The sequence below is a fragment of the Cydia strobilella genome, chromosome Z (assembly GCF_947568885.1).
Source record: "Cydia strobilella chromosome Z, ilCydStro3.1, whole genome shotgun sequence".
Classification (NCBI taxonomy): domain Eukaryota; kingdom Metazoa; phylum Arthropoda; class Insecta; order Lepidoptera; family Tortricidae; genus Cydia; species Cydia strobilella.
Window position 1 is genome coordinate 1,242,984 of NC_086068.1, and position 21,230 is coordinate 1,264,213.

At 39.3% G+C, this 21,230-nt stretch overlaps 1 protein-coding gene across 1 annotated transcript; it reads left to right on the plus strand.

Moving 5' to 3' along the window:
- The first annotated feature begins 320 nt into the window (after positions 1 to 320).
- On the plus strand, positions 321 to 19,813 carry LOC134754554 (tyrosine-protein phosphatase non-receptor type 61F-like). The gene is made up of 9 exons (XM_063690859.1): positions 321 to 747; positions 818 to 979; positions 12,722 to 12,870; positions 15,214 to 15,327; positions 15,829 to 16,054; positions 16,549 to 16,698; positions 17,600 to 17,741; positions 18,230 to 18,350; positions 19,525 to 19,813. The coding sequence occupies exons 1-9, from the start codon at positions 661 to 663 to the stop codon at positions 19,718 to 19,720; spliced, it is 1,347 nt and encodes a 448-aa protein (XP_063546929.1). The 5' UTR covers positions 321 to 660; the 3' UTR covers positions 19,721 to 19,813.
- Positions 19,814 to 21,230: the final 1,417 nt, after the last annotated feature.

Consider the following 21,230-nt stretch of genomic DNA (forward strand, 5'->3'; position numbering starts at 1 on the left):
CGCAGCTATGCGGTGGAATGACATAGCAATATCACTTGCTCCCTCTACGGCATAAATGCGTCCCTTGGATTGGCCTACATGGTGCACAGGAACCATAAAAATAGACCGTAAAACATTTTTTATCGGTCAATGTCCCAAATACAGTTTGTCAAAGGACTGTCTCATTTCAATCATAGACAGAGAGAATCATACTATCTTTGTCTTACACTAGTACTAGCACCCAAAAAAAAAGGATGAGTATAGTTTTTTTTTTACTTATTTACTGACAATTTGGTTTGTCCAGCTATATTTTCTCTTTAATTTTTATATTATCCAAAATTGGACGCGTATAATCTGTATGTGCATGACTTGGCTGAGCGTTAACTCGGGACTCGAGAAAAGTTTGTCATTGGTCATGTCAGCAAAAAGACTGGTGGTTCGCTTGGCTCTCACTTATAAAGGGAAGGCCGCTTGTAGTGCTCGTTCGGTTATCGTCCGCTGTTAACCGAGAACTTCGTAGATCTAATGCGACGCATATTTATGTTTATTTAGTTCGATCCGTACGGTAAATAAGTGTAGATATCGCCCTCGATTCGCTACTCACCGGAGCAGCACCGCACGCGGCGTCCGGATCTCATTTTGTTTCCGTGCTATAAGTGTTTGAAATGATATAGTTCCACAATGAACGGGGATAGTATTACTGTTAGCGGTGTGGAGGCCGAATACACGGACATTGCGAACAGAAATGCGTGGGCTCTCGTGTATCAGGTAAGTTGGCGGCATCGGGAAATTGCCACGACGCTAGTGTTGTTTGATAACCAATGGTGGTGTTTCGCAGAAAATCGGCCGGGAGTGTCACGCATATCCATACACATGCACCGAGGCGAAGAAGCTGGAGAATAAGCCCCTGAATCGGTACCGGGACGTGAATCCGTACGACCACAGCCGCGTCATTCTGAAGCGATGCGAAAGGGACTACATCAACGCCAATTTAGTCAAGGTAGGTCGCGGAATTCTGTTCCAAATTCAAATTTGGTTTATGCGCTGTATATTTTGCGTGCGATTTTTCATTTTAATTAATTAAGTTCTAATGATTAATTAAATGCTCTGCTTTTTAGGGTTCCATAGTCAACTAGGAACCCTTTTAGATTCACCATGCCCGTCTGTCCGTCTGTCCGCGGCTTTGCTCCGTGATCGTTAGTGTTAGAAAGCTGCAATTTGGCATGGATACATAAATCATGCAATGCAACAGAATTTTTTCCACACCAATTTTCATCTCTATTGGTACAGCAGTTTTAGACTGTATTTTTTTTTCAATGTATAAAAATATAGTACAGATTTGCTTCATTTTCTTGTGCAGTCAGCATCTAAACAGTCTGATAGCCAAATGGCCTAATGTATTGTAACCTTCAAACATCACCGGCTTCCGACACATCGGAAGGGTCCACCAAGCGATAAGCGATATTTACCGGGAAACATGCATACAGGCGCACTTCTTACTCACTACATACAATATCCAACCTGTAATGACGACACAAATACATAGAATCTGACACTCGTCAAAGACAAATCTTGCATACCTCGATCACTTTTTGTGTACTAGTCACAACATGCACCGCCATAAGCACAGTTGTTCCTATGCTTCGGCAGAGGAGAAATAGTAGGAATGCCGGGTAGAAATGCCCGGTTGCTCGAAGATTGTAACACACCGTTGATAGATAAACAGATAATGACAACTAAATATGCCACATTAGCCATCTATTCGTATTTGATACTAAATGTACATCGTATCCCAATTTTCCACTAATCTGGTACTTGTGTCAATATTGCCATAGAATAGATAATAGTAATACATACAGAATAGGAATGATGAGTGATGAGGCGGTGACACAATGTTGAATTTTATGACAAAATCTACAATCAACAATTTTCATAATAAAATGTAAAAGATAATATTTAAAAATCACAAGAGTTCGATGCGATGTAAAAGCCTGTAGAGTCTTAAAGGCTTTTTCTACCTCACCGTCACCGGTCACCGTCTACAGTGTAGACGGTCTTGACTTGTATTCAGTCTTCCAGAATGCCTTAAATGAAGTGTATACGTCAGGGTCAGGCCATGAATGTTCAAAAGAAGTTATAGAGGGAAATGCTTGAAAGTCAATTTTTGACTCCGTAACTTTGTTCGGACTAGTTAGGAGGTGAACATATCAAAGGTCCCCAAAGATACGAAAACGATACCAAACACGGCCTTCACTGATGTCGATATCAAGATCAAATTGACAGAACTTTCAATAGATGATATCTCCAAAACTATTCAAGATATCGAAAAATTTGACTGAATTAAACTTGTAGCAAATTTAATCATCTTTCTTTTTGTGTAAGTAGTCATGTCCCGAAGACCCAAGATGTTTCCAAGATATGTGAAAAACCGAAAAATGGGACCTTCAAACCCCCTCAAGGGTTACGGCCGGGGACTTTTGATATGTTCACCTCCTAACTAGTCAAAAATTGTGTTCGAAGCATTTCCTTTTATACCTTCTAGTTGCTTGGCCTACACACATACAACTGGTACGACTCAGAACTGCTCCGAGCAGTTATTGACCTCATGCCTGTGTATGATCACGAAAAAGTGCACGACCGAGAACGCGACGGGTAGCAAATGTGCCCAAAAGAGAATGAGACGTATTGCCAATGAGGGCAAAAAAGAGAGTGACGAAAAACGAATGTGACTAAAAATAACCTGCGTTTGATACGACAAATGAGAAAGGCAAACAACGAATGAGACTAGGAAGACCATGACGAGAAACGAATAAAGAGAGAATAATACCAAAAACCGGCCAAGTGCGAGTCGGACTCGCGCACGAAGGGTTCCGTACCATTACGCAAAAAACGGCAAAAAAATCACGATTCTTTTATGGGAGCCCCACTTAAATATTTAATTTATTCTGTTTTTAGTATTTTTTGTTATAGCGGCAACAGAAAGACTCCTATATCGGACAAAGCAATCAGTGTTTACCACTTTATTGACCTCTCCCTTGAGTAGGGAACTATGATAGCACCCATGAGGCTGACATGTTCACCTAGAGTGTCCAAAGCCTCCATAAAAACCAGATTAAAAAAAAAAAAAAAAATCATCTGAATGCTACGAAATAAGAAATAAACGATAAACGAATGAGACAAGTGATTATGATACCGTAAATTGTACTAAAACTTATTCCAAATTCTAATACATAAATTATAATGGATTTCTTTTTTATATCATTTATTTATTCGTTCAATCAGCTGAACCTTACGTGCTAATTGGTATCATATTATTTAGTTTCTAACATGCAATTATCACGTCTAATCTAATTAGCAGGTATTTTAGGGTTCTCAAAGGTGGGCAACGGCATAAGTGGCTCCTATGTTGCTTATGTCCATGGGCGGCGATGACTGCTTCCCATCAGGCGGCTCGTCTGCTCGTTTGCTTCCTATTACATAAAAAAAATACAAAAAAAAATTTAGAAAGACATACAAAAACATTACTTGCAATAAATAAAATTAATTTGAAGCAATAAATTATACGTAAAATGCGGAATTATGATTTAATGCTAGTTACGGAGAAGTTATGTACTCTATAAGAGTAAGTACGTAGTTTTGCCAATCCTAATTTTCAATGAACCACAACATTGATAAAATAAAAACCAGCCAAGTGCGAGTCGGACTCGCGCACCGAGGGTTCCGTACTTTTTAGTATTTGTTGTTATAGCGACAACAGAAATACATCATCTGTGAAAATTGCAACTGTCTAGCTATCACGTTTCATGAGATACAGCCTGGTGGGACAGACAGACAGACGGACAGCGGAATCTTAGTAATAAATAGGGTCCCGTTTTTACCCTTTGGGTACGGAACCCTAAAAAACGACACAATCGTGTGGAATTGATAACGGGGTATGTTTATGAACAGCCGTACAGTGCTACGAAAATTAAAAGCACGAATTTGTTGTCGTTGTGTGTATTTGTGTGTTGTTGTTGTGTTTGTGTGTTGTTTGTTTGAATTTGCTTGTTGTGTTTGTGTGTTGTGTTTGGAAACGTCGGGATGTATTATAAATTCAATGTACGTGATATAATCCGTTTTCATGGGTTTTATTTCACGAATTTGTTAATTTGAAGCACTTTTCGCATCGAGCACAATAGATTGCTTTTCCACCAATGCTCGCCATCTAGTCGAGAATAGGCCGAAGGTGGTAAAACGTGGTGGAGCCTGTTCGAGAATCAAATTTTCTTGATTTCCGAGGCATGCTTTTTCCTTAGACTGTATTCATCTTATACGGAGTTATATAAATATTTGCGTGAACTTATCTTGCCGTGGGCGAAGTCGCATCTGCGAGGCGCTTTTCTTTCAATGTGTATTCCCAAGATAATAATAAAAAGGGTTGGCTTCTGCGAGGCCCCTTTAAGTGCGAGGCCGTGGGCGTGGGCTCAGCTACCTCGCACATCTCTGGTGGGAACATTCACATCGTTCCAAATTGACGCTACGCATCCTCGCACCGCTCAGCTAGATACCTCGCACAGCTTTGGTGGAACGCAACGCGTTTAACCACAGAATAAGTAACAGTATTATCATACAGAACGGCCACGCACCGCCCCGCCCCGATTCGAATTACCTCGCCCCGCGACAGCATATTGACGGCCGTTTGCCGGCCGCTCAGTACTATTTTTAAGCAACTTACTCACACTATGACCATAGAGTAACTTATACTAGAGCGGTACTGTCATAGTAAATTTTGTAACCCCAGTAAATTCACTGCCATCTGTCGACACACTTTAAAACTAAAATTGAAGATTTGTAAAAATACGATAAAATGTATTTAAATATAGATAAATGATTTTTTTATTTGCATTAATTATTTTGATGATTTTGACCCATGTTCTTTCACTGATATGCGTTAAAATTGTTAAATAACAAACGAAACCGTCAACGCCATCTATACGACTGTAGGCCAAAACTAGTAGCGCCCTCTGAACGAGAATCAAATTTTCTTGATTTTCGAGGCACGTTTTTTCCTTAGACTGTATCCACCTAGGAGTTATATCTATCTTTGGTACTATTTTTAAGCAACTTACTCACACTATGACGCACGACGCGTGTACAGACGTGCCGTTCACACATAGAAACGCAAGTGATTTTTGATGTATAGCGTGTCCGCCCTTAAATAGATCTTCGCCTTAAGGAAACCGTAATAAAATTTGCACATTTAGCTAGAATTTCTGAATTGAATATAAATTCAAAGGATTGCTATTGGAAATTAATTTGCGAACTTTTTTATAAAACGCTCACCCACGCTTCACCCACGAACATCAGGGCTTTACGTAACCTGCCAATTATTCGAGCCCAATGATAATTTAAATATTATAATATTTAAAAATAATATTTACAGTCAAGGTATTAAATATTGACACGGCCAAATTTGCAAAAATATGTATACACTACTTTAATCTACGAGCAATATTTACGCCGTGTATTAATTGTATGTCGGCGGCCGATCGTAAGATCAGGCAGATCGTAATGTTCCTGTGGGCCTACCGCGAACCACGTTCGACGTGTTACCTCTCTGTCGCACTTACCTATATAAATTCGTACGTAAGTTTGACAGGGAGGCAACACGTCGAACGTGGTTTGCGGTAGGCCCCCTGTTGTGTAATGTAAAAGAATTAAAAAATTTAAACATACAGTAAATCACGACCCTGTCACATCAGGGCGGACACGCTATACATCAAAAATCACTTACGTTTTTATGTGCGAACGGCACGTCCGTACACGCGTCATGCGTCATTGTGTAAGTTGCTTAAAAACAGTACTGAGCGGCCGGCAAACGGCCGTCAATCTGGTGTCGCGGGGCGAGGTAATTCGAGTCGGGGCGGGGCGGTGCGTGGCCGTTCTGTATGATAATACTATTACTTATTCTGTGCCTGTGTCCTGAGCTAGGAAACCCTGTGTTACAGGACCCAGTTTCGTTATACTAGTTTCTTAATCTAGGTATATATTGGTACAAATTGTACAGAGAGTTACATTGAAACTTACAGATAGCTATGCATATTTTAACATATATGTTATTATTTCTAAGCTGAACGTGTACGAGTTTTTGTTTGTATGTGGGTCTATGTGTGTGTGTGTAAAAATGCATACATTAAACCAATCTTGATACATATAGGTAGGATAGGTTCGTTAGATTGCTTCAGATGCCCAAAGGACAAACCGTCCAGAAATAGGACCCCCGCGTAGCGGGGCTCCGTTGACTCAGGCAACGGGACAAAGATTTTCACGTCTCACGATATGCCTAGGAATTTCACGATCTGCCTGATCTTACGATCGGCCGCCGACATCTATACCAAATTTCATCTAAATCGGTTCAGCGGTTTAAGCGCGAAGAGGTAACAGAATAGACAGACAGATAGAGTTGAAGGGTTCACGAAAGGAACATGTCTAGTCACTTTAGTAACATTTTGAGTAACCGCGGTTTTAAAATTTGGAACAATGTCCAAATGTATGGTAATTCCGTGACCAGGTCTTTTTAGGGTTCCGTACCCAAAGGGTAAAAACGGGGCCCTATTACTAAGACTCCGCTGTCCGCCTGTCCGTCTGTCACCAGGCTGTATCTCATGAACCGTGATAGCTGGACAGTTGAGATTTTCACAGATGATGTATTTCTGTTGCCGCTATAACAACTAATACTAAAAACAGAATAATATAAATATTTAAATGGGGCTCCCATACAACAAATGTGATTTTTTTTGCTGTTTTTTCCGTAATGGTACGAAACCCTTCGTGCGCGAGTCCGACTCGCACTTGGCCGGTTTTTTAACTAAAAGCAAAGTTGTGTTACATATATTATACAGTGGTAGCAAAATATATAACTAATACTTCGTTAAGAGCTCTACATTTTGAAAATCTCAGTTTCCGTAAAAAGTGACTACACATGTTCTTTCCGTGTACCCTTCAGTTACTTTAGCATTTATAATATAGGAATTATAGTGCAACCTACTCCCGTGGGCGCGTAGTGCACCAGCCCAGCCAATTGGCGGATGATGTGCATATTATTATTGCATTTCTGGCCCCTCCGCCTCCGTCATGATTGAAAGGCAGGGTTCAGGGTCTACCGTTTAACTGAGCCGGTTGGTAACAATTTATTATGGTCTGCTACGGACTGTTTGAAAGGTGGTTGAATTAAGCTGATTTCTATTAAGTACTTACTTACTTCGCTGGCTCAGCGACCCGAAGTGGATCTTGGCCTCCGATACTAGGTTTCACCATTCGTTCCTATCCTGTGTGATCCGACGCCATTCAGCCGCCTGGATGTCACATAGGTCCGTCTGGACCTCATCGTTCCACCGGTACCTAGGCCTTCCGACGGGACGTCTCCCAGTCGTCGTCCACTCGCCAATCCAGTCCATCTTAAATTATAAAATGTATGTTTGTTTGGTAGGCCAAGCAATAAGAAGGTATAGAGGGAAATATTTGGAACACAATACCGGTTAACCCTGGGTTAGTGGGATTGTGCAAGTGGCGCCTAGAGTCTGCCCTCGCAAATATTAGTTATATTATATAACTAAGTATGGTCTTTATTTGATGTACGAGTTTATCTGTTACATTCTTGTTACATACATCAATACATTTCCGGTTTCCGCCTATAGATACTCGTTACAATGAAATTGACAACATTGTAGTGTTGTATGTTCAATGAAACAACTTGTTTGAAGTATAACTCTATAATGTGTAGAATAACATATGTGCGAGCTTATACAATGTGTGGCCTGTAATAGGAGCAAAGAATTAAACTGTAGGCTGTACTCCTCATACCGACCAACATTTGTTCAGCGACTTTTAAAAATAACTTGTTAAGGTTATAAGTGTTATAACAGTGCCAAAGATTGTAATGCAGCGAGGGAGGGAGAATGAGGTGGACTCCGTGGTGGCTCCGTCGCTGCGGGAAGCGCAGCCCCGCCGCCCTGGCGTAATAGTCATACTTGTTATGGCCATTTTTTGCCCGGATGCTGCACTTCATGATAAAAGCAAGCCGCTTTGCACAGTGCTAGTAGGGACCAAACTGAGTGATTTGACCCGCAGCAGCGCAAGTTTCACCCCTTAGGAACAGAGATGGCGCCACTTCTTTAAAAAATATTTCAAAAAATTCTACAAGCTAAACCAATGAACCGATTTAAATGTTTAATATCTCAAATGAAAGCTCATTATATACATTACTTTTAAAAAAATACTCAAAAAATATATACTGATTACTTTCGACAAAAAACGGCATCTTAAGTTTTTTTTTTACTCGATTGATAGTTTTTACTTGGTTTCTCAAAAAAAATGTATGGAACATGAATAGCTTAATGCATGTATATATTACTCAATAAATAACAAGTATTATAAAAAAAACCCGACACCGATACCTCTCATACTTCACGAAATATAAAAGTTTGAATGTGAGTGTAAATTTCTTCAAAATATATTTCAAAAAATTCTACAAGCTTAACTATTTGACCGATTTCAATGTTTAATATCTCAAATAAAAGCTCTTTATATACATTACTTATAAAAAAATACTCATAAAACATATATTGAACCCTTTTGGCAAAAAACGGCATCTTAAGTTTTTTTTCTTACTCGATTGATAGTTTTTACTTGATTTCTTAAAAAAAATATTATGGAACATGAATAGTTTAATCAATATATATATAGTACTGAGTATATAAAAGTATTACAAAAAAACCCGACACCCATACCTTTGATTCTTCACGAAATATTTAAGTTCAATTATGCACGTTCTTACAAATAAATCCTTTAAAAGAAATCTTCTACCGCAGTAAGTGCACTGATTTTAATATGAAATGTGTCATATGAAAAGAAATCACCCAATTTATTTTAATAAATAAAAAAATTATAAATAAAAACTGAATAAAGTTTTTTCCTGGTGGTGAATTACAAAAAAATATAACAAATCTAAAATTAGGAATTATTTTTATTTAAAGTGACTACATTTGTAAACAAAAAACTTAAATGTCCTATTCGGGTTCATATTTATTTATTGCAACCATGGTTTTATAGGTATTACAAATTCTTGGTAGTTCCACATGGACCCCGTGGGGGCATAGCAATATTACATGCATACTTAGGATCTAATCTTAAATCTATGTGTATAATATAAAAGTAGGTCAATTTAGTAGTTTTTATACATATAAGCCGAATTGAATCAGGTAATTGTCAGTGTATTAAATACAAAAATAAACGGGCAACTAATTATTATTACGTGATGTCAAATTATATGGTTCACGGTAGATGTAAAACTGAAAAAGAAAAGTCGTTTTGTTAAGTACTCGTACCATTCCAATACTACAAAATCACTGATCATACATGAACTGGTTGCTGTAGATTACTGTTGAATTATTTTTGTGCCTAGTTGATAACCATTAAACCTATAATTTTATGCCAGACCTATAATTAGTGGTCAGCATGCAAAATAACCCTGGATTGAAAATTACATTAACTTACTTTTGATTTGTACAGCCACATTTGCATGATTTACACTGGGCTGTGCATGGCCAGCTGACGCGACGACACCCACAATGCATAGTTTCGCAGCCAGATTTGCAGCCACAATGGTCCAAGAGGCTTAATTGAGACCAAATCGCTGTAAATGCCGACCATTCCGGAGTCCAACTCTCTTTTTCCTCAGTCCATCCCCAAAAAGATGTACATGGTATGGAAACTTCTAGTTTCAGAGCGTTTCCCCATATATGGCCCTCTTGGTAAGCTGCTCGAAGTGCATGTTTATAGAGAGCAGCTGATGTAGGTGGCAGGGTTGGCAGGTTCTAATTTCTCGGCCAAATCAGATTTGTTCCCTGAACGACGCCCTCCATTGACTGACAACGAAGGTGGACAAATTTGGTTTTCGTACTGGAAGAATTCGTTCAGATCAAGCTGCCTTTCTCTGGCCACTATAAAAAGACGGGAAAATAGGAGTATGTCAACTTTTAAGTTTTTGATTTTGTCAGTTGTCAGGTGTGTAACTACATATTTTAATTTTAGTATAAAGTAACCCTAGATTTGTGTTATTGTTTGGCCAAACGGAACACATAAACGTAAATGAAGTTCACAAATATTTGTTTGCTTCAAAAAACAAGCTTGTGTCAAGCCTGCCACCTACATCAGCTGCTCTCTATAAACATGCACTTCGAGCCGCTTACCAAGCGGGCCATATATGGGGAAACGCTATGAAACCAGAAGTTTCCATACCATGTCCATCTTCTTGGGGATGGACTGAGGAAAAAGAGAGTTGGACTCCGGAATGGTCGGCAGTTACAGCGATTTGGTCGCAATTAAGCCTCTTGGACCATTGTGGCTGCAAATCTGGCTGCGAAACTACCTATATGCGTTGTGAGTGTCGTCGCGTCAGCTTACCATGCACAGCCCAGTGTAAATCATGCAAGGGTGGCTGTACAAATCAAAAGTAAGTTAATGTAATTTTCAATCCAGAGTTATTTTGCATGCTGACCACTGATTATAGGTGTGGCACAAAATTATAGGTTTAATGGTAATCAACTAGGCACAAAAATAATTCAACAGTAAATCTACAGGCACAAAAGTTTTCCAACAGTAATCTACAGCAACCAGTTCATGTATGATCGGTGATTTTGTAGTATTGAAATGGTACGAGTACTTCTCAAAACGACTTTTTTTTTCAGTTCTACATCTACCGGTGAACCCGAAGAGGACATTTAAGTTTTTTGTTTACAAATGTAGTCACTTTAAATAAAAATAATTCCTTATTTTAGATTTGTTATATATTTTTTGTAATTCAGCACCAGGAAAAAACTTTATTCAGTTTTTATTTATTAATTTTTTATTTATTAAAATAAATTGGGTGATTTCTTTTCATATGGCACATTTCATATTAAAATCAGTGCACTTACTGCGGTTGAAGATTTCTTTTAAAGAATTTATTTGCAAGAACGTGCATAATTGAACTTAAATATTTCGTGAAGAATCAAAGGTATGGGTGTCGGGTTTTTTTGTAATACTTTTATATACTCAGTACTATATATATATTCATTAAACTATTCATGTTCCGTAATTTTTTTTTATGAAATCAAGTAAAAACTATCAATCGAGTAAGAAAAAAAACTTAAGATGCCGTTTTTTGCCAAAAGTATTCAGTATATGTTTTTTGAATATTTTTTTATAAGTAGTATATATAATGAGCTTTTATTTGAGATATTAAACATTAAAATCGGTCGAATAGTTTAGCTTGTAGAATTATTTGCAATATATCTTGAAGAAATTTACACTCACATTCAAACTTTCATATTTCGAGAAGTATGAGAGATATCGGTGTCGGGTTTTTTTTTATAATACTTGTTATTTATTCAGTAATATATACATGCATTAAACTAATCATATTCCATACAATTTTTTTGAGAAATCAAGTAAAAACTATCAATCGAGTAAAAAAACAAACTTAAAATTCCCGTTTTTATCAAAAGTATTGAGTATATATTTTTTGAGTATTTTTTTAAAAGTAAGGTATATAATGCGCTTTCATTTGAGATATTAAACATTTAAATCGGTTCATTGGTTTAGCTTGTAGAATTTTTTGAAATATTTTTTAAAGAAGTGGCGCCATCTCTGTTCCTAAGGGGTGAAACTGCCGCTGCTGCGGGTCAAATCGCTCAGTTTGGTCCCTACTATCACTGTGCAAAGCGGCTTGCTTTTATCATGAAGTGCAGCATTTTGTTCATAACAAGTATGACTATAAGAAAGTGCGGCACCAACGCTCGCCTCCGCAGCTTCTCCTTTTTGGTCGCCTTCGGCGACTAGCCTCTGTCGCTTCGCCTAACTCGGTGCCTGCACTTTCTTACGGCGGGCGGAGGCTTTTATATACACTCTAGGGGTAGGGGCCACAAAGACCACGTGGGGTCGGGGTTGACAAATTCGGTTCCATGACAAATTTGAACTTTAAAACAGAAAATATGCTCGGCTCAGGATAGTTGAGTGCTCCGATTCGATTTTTGGTATGTATGGTGTACAAAAGTAGCCACAAAATATTCAATGAAATCAAAAAAATAAGGCCGCCGTGCGTTTAGTTTCACGTAGGTAATATTCAATAAAATAAAATAAAATTAAACTTATTTTCGGCGGCTAAAATTGCTTTAAATAATTTAAAAACAATCCAAAAACGCCACCCACAGCGACAGTTATTATCCTCAAATATGGCGATTTATTCCAACCCCTTTGTTTTATTAGGTGTAGTGATTAAAGGAGTGAACGGCAGTGGGAAGTCATAATCATAGTTGTGTAATCATAGGTGATAGTAGATAGATTACCTACGCACGGGACACTTGCTACCGCAGTTATGACTGCGGGCTTAGCCAATTTTTTTTTAAACTGATAATCCACGAAAACTACATTAGTACGCAAAATAGTAAGGTACAAAAATAGCAAAACAAAAAAGTCACAAATTTTTACGCAAATAAATCGTACTTTTTTGGTCTATCACTATTATTTCTACGCCATTTTAGCATATTTTTGAACCGCTCATACGAAAAGTACGTAAAATCGTACAAAAATGTGCGGTTTAGCCAAAAAGTACGATTTTAGTACGGTTTTGGGCGGGGTACGTTTTAAGTACGTATGCTGTTCAAAAAGTACGTAAAATCGTACTAAAAGGTACACTGAATCCATCAACGATCCGACGTTTCAGATGCAGCGAGCCAACCGCAAGTACATCCTGACCCAGGGCCCGCTCGCATTCACCGTCGGCCACTTCTGGCTAATGGTGTGGGAGCAGAGGTCCCGCGCCATCCTCATGCTGAACAAGATCATCGAGAAGAACGAGACCAAGTGCCACTGGTACCCATTTTTTTACACACTTATTTAGCTTCACTGCTTATATACCTTTGTATGTATATAGTTCTTCAAATCTTGAACCTAAGATTTGAACCACTTCCCGGTATCTGATTCAGTTGAAATTTGGACTAGTATCGTAATTCCGGTGACAATGCAATAATATGCTAACATGGAGGTGTTCTGATGATGCAGCCGGTACATAGCCAAAGGAACTCCTCGATGGAAAAACACAAACACATCAAGTTTAGGCTCATTAGAAAGGTCTCAAGAAGTACTCGACAGACATGCAAATGAGAAGAAGTACAGTCAGCAATAAAAGTGTGTCACAAAAAAATATTTTACAGTTTACTCCTAGACTAAGTCAAAGTCAAAGTCAAAATATTCTTTATTCAAATAGGCCTAGCAACAAGCACTTTTAAATTGTCAAGTTTTAAATATTACCTTAATCTAAATATCAGAGCAATTTATTGATGCAGTTATTATTATTTTTTTAAATATTGAATTATTACAGATATGTCAAACTTAATAACAAGAATTTCACAAAAGGGTCGTCAAACACCAGAATTGTATAAAAAATACTAGTCTAGAAACTTTCTAGAATAAAAATCTAAATGTCAAAAAATACGGATTACCTAATATAGGTATTCATTGAATTATAAATTTCATCATTATTAACATAATAATAAATAATTAATTATTTTCAATCACAATCCCACGGTGTTTCATCATTCATGTAGTCTTGTGTGCTAATAGGCTTTAGAGATAAGTTAACGTTTTACATATTTTTTAAATTTACTATTAAAACTATAATCGCAATCTTTTCACTATGGGCTCCCGATTCAACTCAATATACTTGAGGTACGGCGTAATGTCAACCTAATGTCTACTGCATCTCAAATATTAAGAGGAGAGTCTGACTGCTTGGACTTGGTGGCGAAGATGAATAATCTTTTTCGGTACCGACAACTACTTACGTGGTCGTAGCCATCGCCTCCTAGCGAATGAAACCTTTCACATGATAGCACACCACACCAGTACTCTCCAATCGTCCGCTCTCGGACGCTCCTCAACATTTTTTTATCTTTTGCACCTGACTGCGACTTGTTTGCCGACAAAAATCTTTTTTCCTAGATCCCACTAAGGCCTATTTTCCCCTCTGGGTTTGAGTGGGTTGGAAGGTCAGATGGCAGTCGCTTTCGTAAAAACCGGTGCCCACGTCAATTAGCCTCATGCATGAAGTTTATATTTAAACGAAATATGTTTTATTCGGATGTTTGTTACCGTTATATCATGTTACAAATGCATTTCCGTTTTTAAATTACCATTTAATTGCTTAAAATTATAAATAAAAAGTACAAAAATTTGCCCGCGAAAAGCTAGTGAGCGAAACGCTCGAAACGCCACGTGACGTCACGCGTTCGACAGATTAGTGTCATTAGTAGCAAACGTCAGTTGGACCGCCCAACGTGTGACGTCATCACGCTCTGTCGAATTCGCGCCAAAAATTATGAGCGTTTCAACCGCTCAAAAATTTTCAACATTTTAAATATTTTTTAATAAAATAATGTTAAGGTTTACAGAAGTATTTTTATCATTTCCGGTGTTCCAACGATATAAATTATGAATCCAAAAATAAAAATAAATTCATGCATGGAGCTAATTCTTGGGATTGGTTGCCACCGGACCCCAGGCTCCCATGAGCCGAGGCAAAATGCCGGGACCACGCGAGGAAGATGATGATGGCATTCAATTTTTTCTAATTTTTCGTTAAAATTTCAGGATCAATTATACAAACAAATACTACACGCGATTGCATAAAAAAACTGGCCAAGTGCGAGTCGGACTCGCCCACCGAGGGTTCCGTACTTTTTAGTATTTGTTGTTATAGCGGCAACAGAAATACATCATCTGTGAAAATTTCAACTGTCTAGCTATCACGGTTCATGAGATACAGCCTGGTGACAGACGGACAGACAGACGGACAGCGGAGTCTTAGTAATAGGGTCCCGTTTTTACCCTTTGGGTACGGAACCCTAAGAATATTGACCAGGTTTGATTCCCGGTTATGTATGAGAAATTAAAAAAAAGTTTGAATGTTATTATTATTAAATCTAAAATCGACGCCATGGTCCCTATGAACAGATTTCGCTATCTCCCATAGTTTTTGCTTCTCCATACTGACCCGTTTGGATTGATCACCTTGTATACTAAAGTTGTTAACTAAACAGGCCAATTAACCGAATTTAAACTATCGTGAGACATATTAACTTACTCAAGGCATCATCAGTTCTCGCGGTACAGCTACAGTCCGTCCAGTTCCGACAGATATTCTCATTATCATTATAGGTACTGGCCTCGGGCCGTCGGCGAAGACAGCAAGATGGTGCTTAAGGATGTCCAGCTGACGGTGGAGCAGATACAGGAAGAGGACTTCAACTACTACTCCACCAGGGTGTTCAGGTGAAATATACTAGTGAAATAGCCTTATGCTATTCATACTTATAGGGACCGTGCAGGCACAGAATATAAGTAATAGTATTATCATACAGAACGGCCACGCACCGCCCCGCCCCTACTCAAATGACGTCGCTCCGCGACAGCAGATTGACGGCCGTTTGCCGGCCGCTCAGTACTATTTTTAAGCAACTTACACTATGACGCATGACGCGTGTACAGACGTGCCGTTCACACATAGAAACGCTAATGATTTTTGATGTATATCGTGTTCGCCCAGTGCCAATGTGCCATTTTAATGTTCATCATCATCATCAACCTACTCTTGTCCACTGCTGGACATAGGCTTCTCCAATTGCACGCCATTGAGCACGATTTGCGGCAACTCTGATCCAGCTCTTGCCAGCCACCTTGGTAAGGTCATCGCTCCATCTAATTTTAGGGGCCGATATGCGGTCTCCACTCAACCCGACTCGGTTTAATTTCAACGAACTCTTTTCTTGACAGGATTGTGGACCTCGAAACCAGCGAGTCTCGCGAAGTGATACAGTTCCACTACACAACCTGGCCCGACTTCGGCGTCCCGCAGTCCCCGCACGCGTTCCTGGAGTTCCTTCGGCGCGTGCGGGCTTCGGGCGCGTTGGAGGCGGACGCGGGGCCCGCGGTGGTGCACTGCAGTGCGGGGATCGGCCGTTCCGGGACCTTCTGTCTGGTGGACTCGTGCCTTGTCATTGTAAGTATAGCGGCGAGGCCTAGAGGCCGACGGTGGTGAATTTAAGCGCGGGAATTGGGCGTTCCGGGACCTTCTGTCTGGTGGACTCGTGCCTTGTCATTGTAAGTATAGCGGCGAGGCCTAGAGGCCGACGGTGGTGAATTTAAGCGCGGGAATTGGGCGTTCCGGGACCTTCTGTCTGGTGGACTCGTGCCTTGTCATTGTAAGTATAGCGGCGAGGCCTAGAGGCCGACGGTGGTGAATTTAAGCGCGGGAATTGGGCGTTCCGGGACCTTCTGTCTGGTGGACTCGTGCCTTGTCATTGTAAGTATAGCGGCGAGGCCGAGAGGCCGACGGTGGTGAATTTAAGCGCGGGAATTGGGCGTTCCGGGACCTTCTGTCTGGTGGACTCATGCCTTGTCATTGTAAGTATAGTGGCGAGGCCGAGAGGCCGACGGTGGTGATTTTTTTTAAATACTATTGTATGAATTTCTAATTGTATCCGTTGTTTACAGATCGAAAACGAGGGCATAGAGAACCTGAGCGTGCAGCAGGTCCTCTTGGAGATGCGGAAGGACCGCATGGGGCTCATTCAGACCCCAGACCAGCTGCGGTTCTCCTACCAGGCCATCATAGAGGGCGCCAAGCGACTGGACCCCGACTACGTTAGTTATACTTACTAATATAGGGTTGTTTCCACATGTTGAATTTTATAACTAAATCGGGTTAAATAGATAGAAAATGAGCAATTTATCAAAATAAATTGGAAACTTAAAAAATATATGGGAATATTAAATAAATACAACTTCAGTTTAAAAAAAAAACTTCCAAATAGGAAATAATAATGGCACCATTCGATTTCTTACATTTTATTAAAAATATATTGTATAGCAACAATATACAAACGCAATAATTCACCGACAAAATCGCAATTTCCTTGTTTTCCCATACATCGAAACGGCTTCTAAGCAATAGCGACGTTACATGCTGACGTCACGATGTAATGCCAATTTGTTAGGAGCGTTTGCTTAGTAAAGTGCGGGTGCCAGACTTCGACCATCATTTGTGACTTTTTTTATTGCTTTAAGACAATGGATCCCATACAGACATTTGATCCTCAAAACAAACCTGATCGACTGATAAATACCATTAATAAAAAACCGGCCAAGTGCGAGTCGGACTCGCGCACGAAGGGTTCCGTACCATTACGGAAAAAAACAGCAAAAAAATCACGTTTGTTGTATGGGAGCCCCATTTAAATATTTATATTATTCTGTTTTTAGTATTTGTTGTTATAGCGGCAACAGAAATACATCATCTGTGAAAATTTCAACTGTCTAGCTATCACGGTTCATGAGATACAGCCTGGTGACAGACAGACAGACGGACGGATAGACGGACAGCGGAGTCTTAGTAATAGGGTCCCGTTTTTACCCTTTGGGTACGGAACCCTAAAAATGGTGGAATACCCAATTTTAAACAGAATGTAAGAGTGTTCGGTCACGTCCGTGTAACATAAAAACCTGGAACGTTTTTTAATTAATTCCATACAAACTTATTTTTCAGAAGGAACCTGATATGGAAGAGAGCATATACTCGACAGTGCCCGACGAAGAGGAGCCCCCACCGCCGCCCCCTCCGCGCGGGGAGAGCCTCTCCAGGGCCCCCAAGAGGCCCCTACCCTCCATACCCGTCAGTGCATCGCTTGGTAAGTACATGAGGGGGGGTCCGGAAGCAATTACCTACGTAAAGATAGATAAACTGACCTGTCTGGCCTAGTGGTGCACCCTGCCGTGTGATGAGCACGGATAGCTTATTTGTTCCCGAGTCATGGGTGTTTTCTATGTATTTATACACGGTGGCTAAAAAATAAGTTCATTCCCGTTGCCAGGGAGGTTTTGGGATTATACTGGGCAACTTTTACTATGGGATCAACCACGAAATCGCGAAATAAATTTGGCTGTTTCATTACATTTTGGCTGGACCATTTTATATGGGAGCTTAAATTGGTGGTTGGTCCCATAGTAAAAGTTGCTCAGTATAATCCCAAAACCTCCCTGGCAACGGTAATATACTTAATTTTTTGCCATCCTGTATATGTATGTATTCGTCTTATTATAGAAAGATACGAATGAAGTGTATGTTTTATAAAAACAAGTTTTATACAAACTATATACATTGTTAAATGTGTTGTAGGCGATATGCACCAGTTGACTGCGGAGGCGTCCTCGGACGAGAGCTTGCCTGCCTCGCCCGCGCCGGACACCTCGCCCGCCTCGTCCGCCGACGACGAGGACGAGCCGCCTCCACCCGAGAGGTGAGTACACGAAATCTAAGAACACTAACAAAACATTGATTTTTTAAAAGCAGAAATACTGATTTAAACTTTCACGTTTTTTACTCATTATTATTTACAACGACGGGACTTAATCGCGTAAAATAAGTATTAAACCCACCTCCGACGTTTCGAGGACGGCGTTGTCCCCGTGGTCTCGGAGAAGACTGGCTAAAGTTGACATCAACATCATCAACGTCGGAGGTGGGTTTAATACTTATTTTACGCGATTAAGTCCCGTCGTTGTAAATAATAAGAAGCAGAAATGTCTGCGAAATATTTAGCTTAGAATAAATTTAAAAGTGGAATAAATACTGCTTTGGGTGAGACTTGAACTCATATACTCATATAATGGAAAGATTAGCTGGCTATGGATGAGGTCTTGGTGGCTCAGTTGGCAATGACAGCAAATAAAGTCTATAAAAAAAATTGTCATCGTCTCCCGCTTGATACTTTGTCAGATGATAGTTTAATTTAATTTTTAATTTTCTTTATTTAGGATTACCAAAAGATAATACATCTTACATGCTCTTAAATCTATATAACAATCATGACTGATGCTTATCTAATTATAGGTAACCACAACTTATATAAGTGTCTTGTACCTGTGAACAATAGTGAACATGCAGTAAACTTATGGCTATATGAAATTAGTACATTACATTAACTAAAATATTTACTATAAAAATGATGCTAGATGCTATTGTGAATAAACAAAATCGTCAGCCAATTGTATAGCGGTGGAAAGACCGTGTTACGCGTTTCGGTGGCTGCCATTCCTCAACCCACCAACGCAGCGGCAGCTGACGTTCACGAGGGTTCATCATACATAGCCGTTAACCGTTACTTTATTTACATAGTTATAGTTTATAGTTAGCATGTTAAATTTAGAATTGATTGTATTAGTCGTGTTATTGTTTCTATGTAAAAACATAGTTAAGGAAGAGCGTTGTCTCCCGACACAGGCATTCTTATGCTTACTGGGCGGCTCCATCCCTTTAAATCATTATATATTGCTAATTTATTAAATAAAGAATTTTTGTATTTTGTATTTGTATACGAGTTTTCGCCCGGGAGGCGATGACTGATGAAATTTGCGCCTTGCTCGCGGTCCAGCTCGTGAGAATGAGGCCTTAAAGCTCCCATTATATTCCAGCGTCAGCGAGCCAGCGGCGGCGGAGCTGCGCCGGCGCCGCACCCTTGCGCTCGCCGAGCGCGTGTCCGCCATCAAGCGGCGCGCGCGCGACGCCGAGCGCTGGCACGACCTCAAGAGGTCCTTGTACAAACCCCTTACCATCACCTTCGGCGTCATACTCGCCGGCATTGTCATCTACGCTTACGTTAAACACTAGACATGTCCGGTGGACATTTTTCACTTAAAACTGTACCATTTTACTTTTTTCTTTTTTTTCGAAAATTCATCACTGGTTACTACTACTCGGAATCACTAGGACAACCATCAACCATCGATTTAAAAAAAAAAACTCGAAAAAAAAAAATGTCCATTTTGTAACGCGTTTACACATATATCTTATATGGACCGTTACAAAACTGACACATAAAATTTGTATGAAAAACTTGGACACTTTTGTTCTATGTCTCATTCAATAGTACTCGTGATTCTGAAAATAACCCAAAAGTTGATAGTTTTTCGAAAAAAAAAACATGGTATTTTTTTTAAACCCCCCGAAGCCTTTACTGGGCTCGAACATGTCCATTACTGGGCTACGCGTTGACGATAACTAAGCCCACTGTCCTACGTCAAAAACTAGAATTGTACACTTCTAACTATCTTTTAACACTCCGGTGGCATTTAAAGTTTTTTTTTTTCATTTCATAGACTAAAATGACAACCACAAATGTCAAACGTAGTAATAATGTGACCAGCATAGAACAAACAGTGCTGATCTTTGATTTCGACTTATGAATAACCGATAAATATTAAACTAATTTTAAATTCAAAATATAAACAATAAATGTAATCTGCTCGCTACTAATGTACTCAAACGTTTAAAAAATGACATTGACGTATCGCCGACCTGACGCAACGCCATTTTGATATTTTTCGTTTACGTATTCGACATTCGTTACTTTACTCGTACAGTGATCGGATGTATTCAGTGCGTTCTCGTCTCCATCAACATAAGTATCTCCCAATAGTTTATTTTCGGTTAGTACCGGTTGTAGCAAATCACTATTTAAGACGTAAAAAACTATCAACACATGAAATGTCATTTTAATCTACGGAATAAAAAAAAACTACGCTTACTTCAAATACTAGACATGTTAAATACTCACTCCACATCACACTACAAAGTTAGAAGGTCCTTATACAAACTTCTTAACATCAACGTCGGCGTTATAAATAAAAAGACATTGTGTCAGTAACTGGGCACGAACCTGTCCATAACTGGGCCCGGCGTCTATATATGTGACACGAATAGGGATGTTGACATGAATCGCGAATATATGTATGTATGTATAAACTCTTTATTGTACAAAGACATAGAACACAAGTATGGCACAGAAATAGGCAGTACAAAGGCGAACTTATCCCTTTAAGGGATTTCTTCCAGTTAACCTTTGAGTGGATGAGAATTGATGAAGAACGGTAGACAAATATAGCACTGCGTACAATAGACTAGAGGAAAGTCAATAAATTTATAAAAGAGGGCGAAAATAAATAAAATAAGATAAAAATTTGAAGTAACAGTATAACAAATATATATAATACCTACGTTATATATAATAAATATACATCCATAGTCACAAACAGTTAATTCTTATCCAGCCACAGTTTCCTTAACTGCCCCTTAAGGGTACTGGTCGGTTGTCAATAAGGCGCTATTTCCATGAAGCTTC

Bases quoted from the DNA above. Each gene is read 5' to 3' on its own strand.
- LOC134754554 (XM_063690859.1), top strand. From the start codon at position 661: ATGAACGGGGATAGTATTACTGTTAGCGGTGTGGAGGCCGAATACACG. The intron at 12,871-15,213 runs GTACCCATTTTT...TTATCATTATAG, and splicing joins AACGAGACCAAGTGCCACTG to GTACTGGCCTCGGGCCGTCG. The intron at 15,328-15,828 runs GTGAAATATACT...TTTTCTTGACAG, and splicing joins TACTCCACCAGGGTGTTCAG to GATTGTGGACCTCGAAACCA.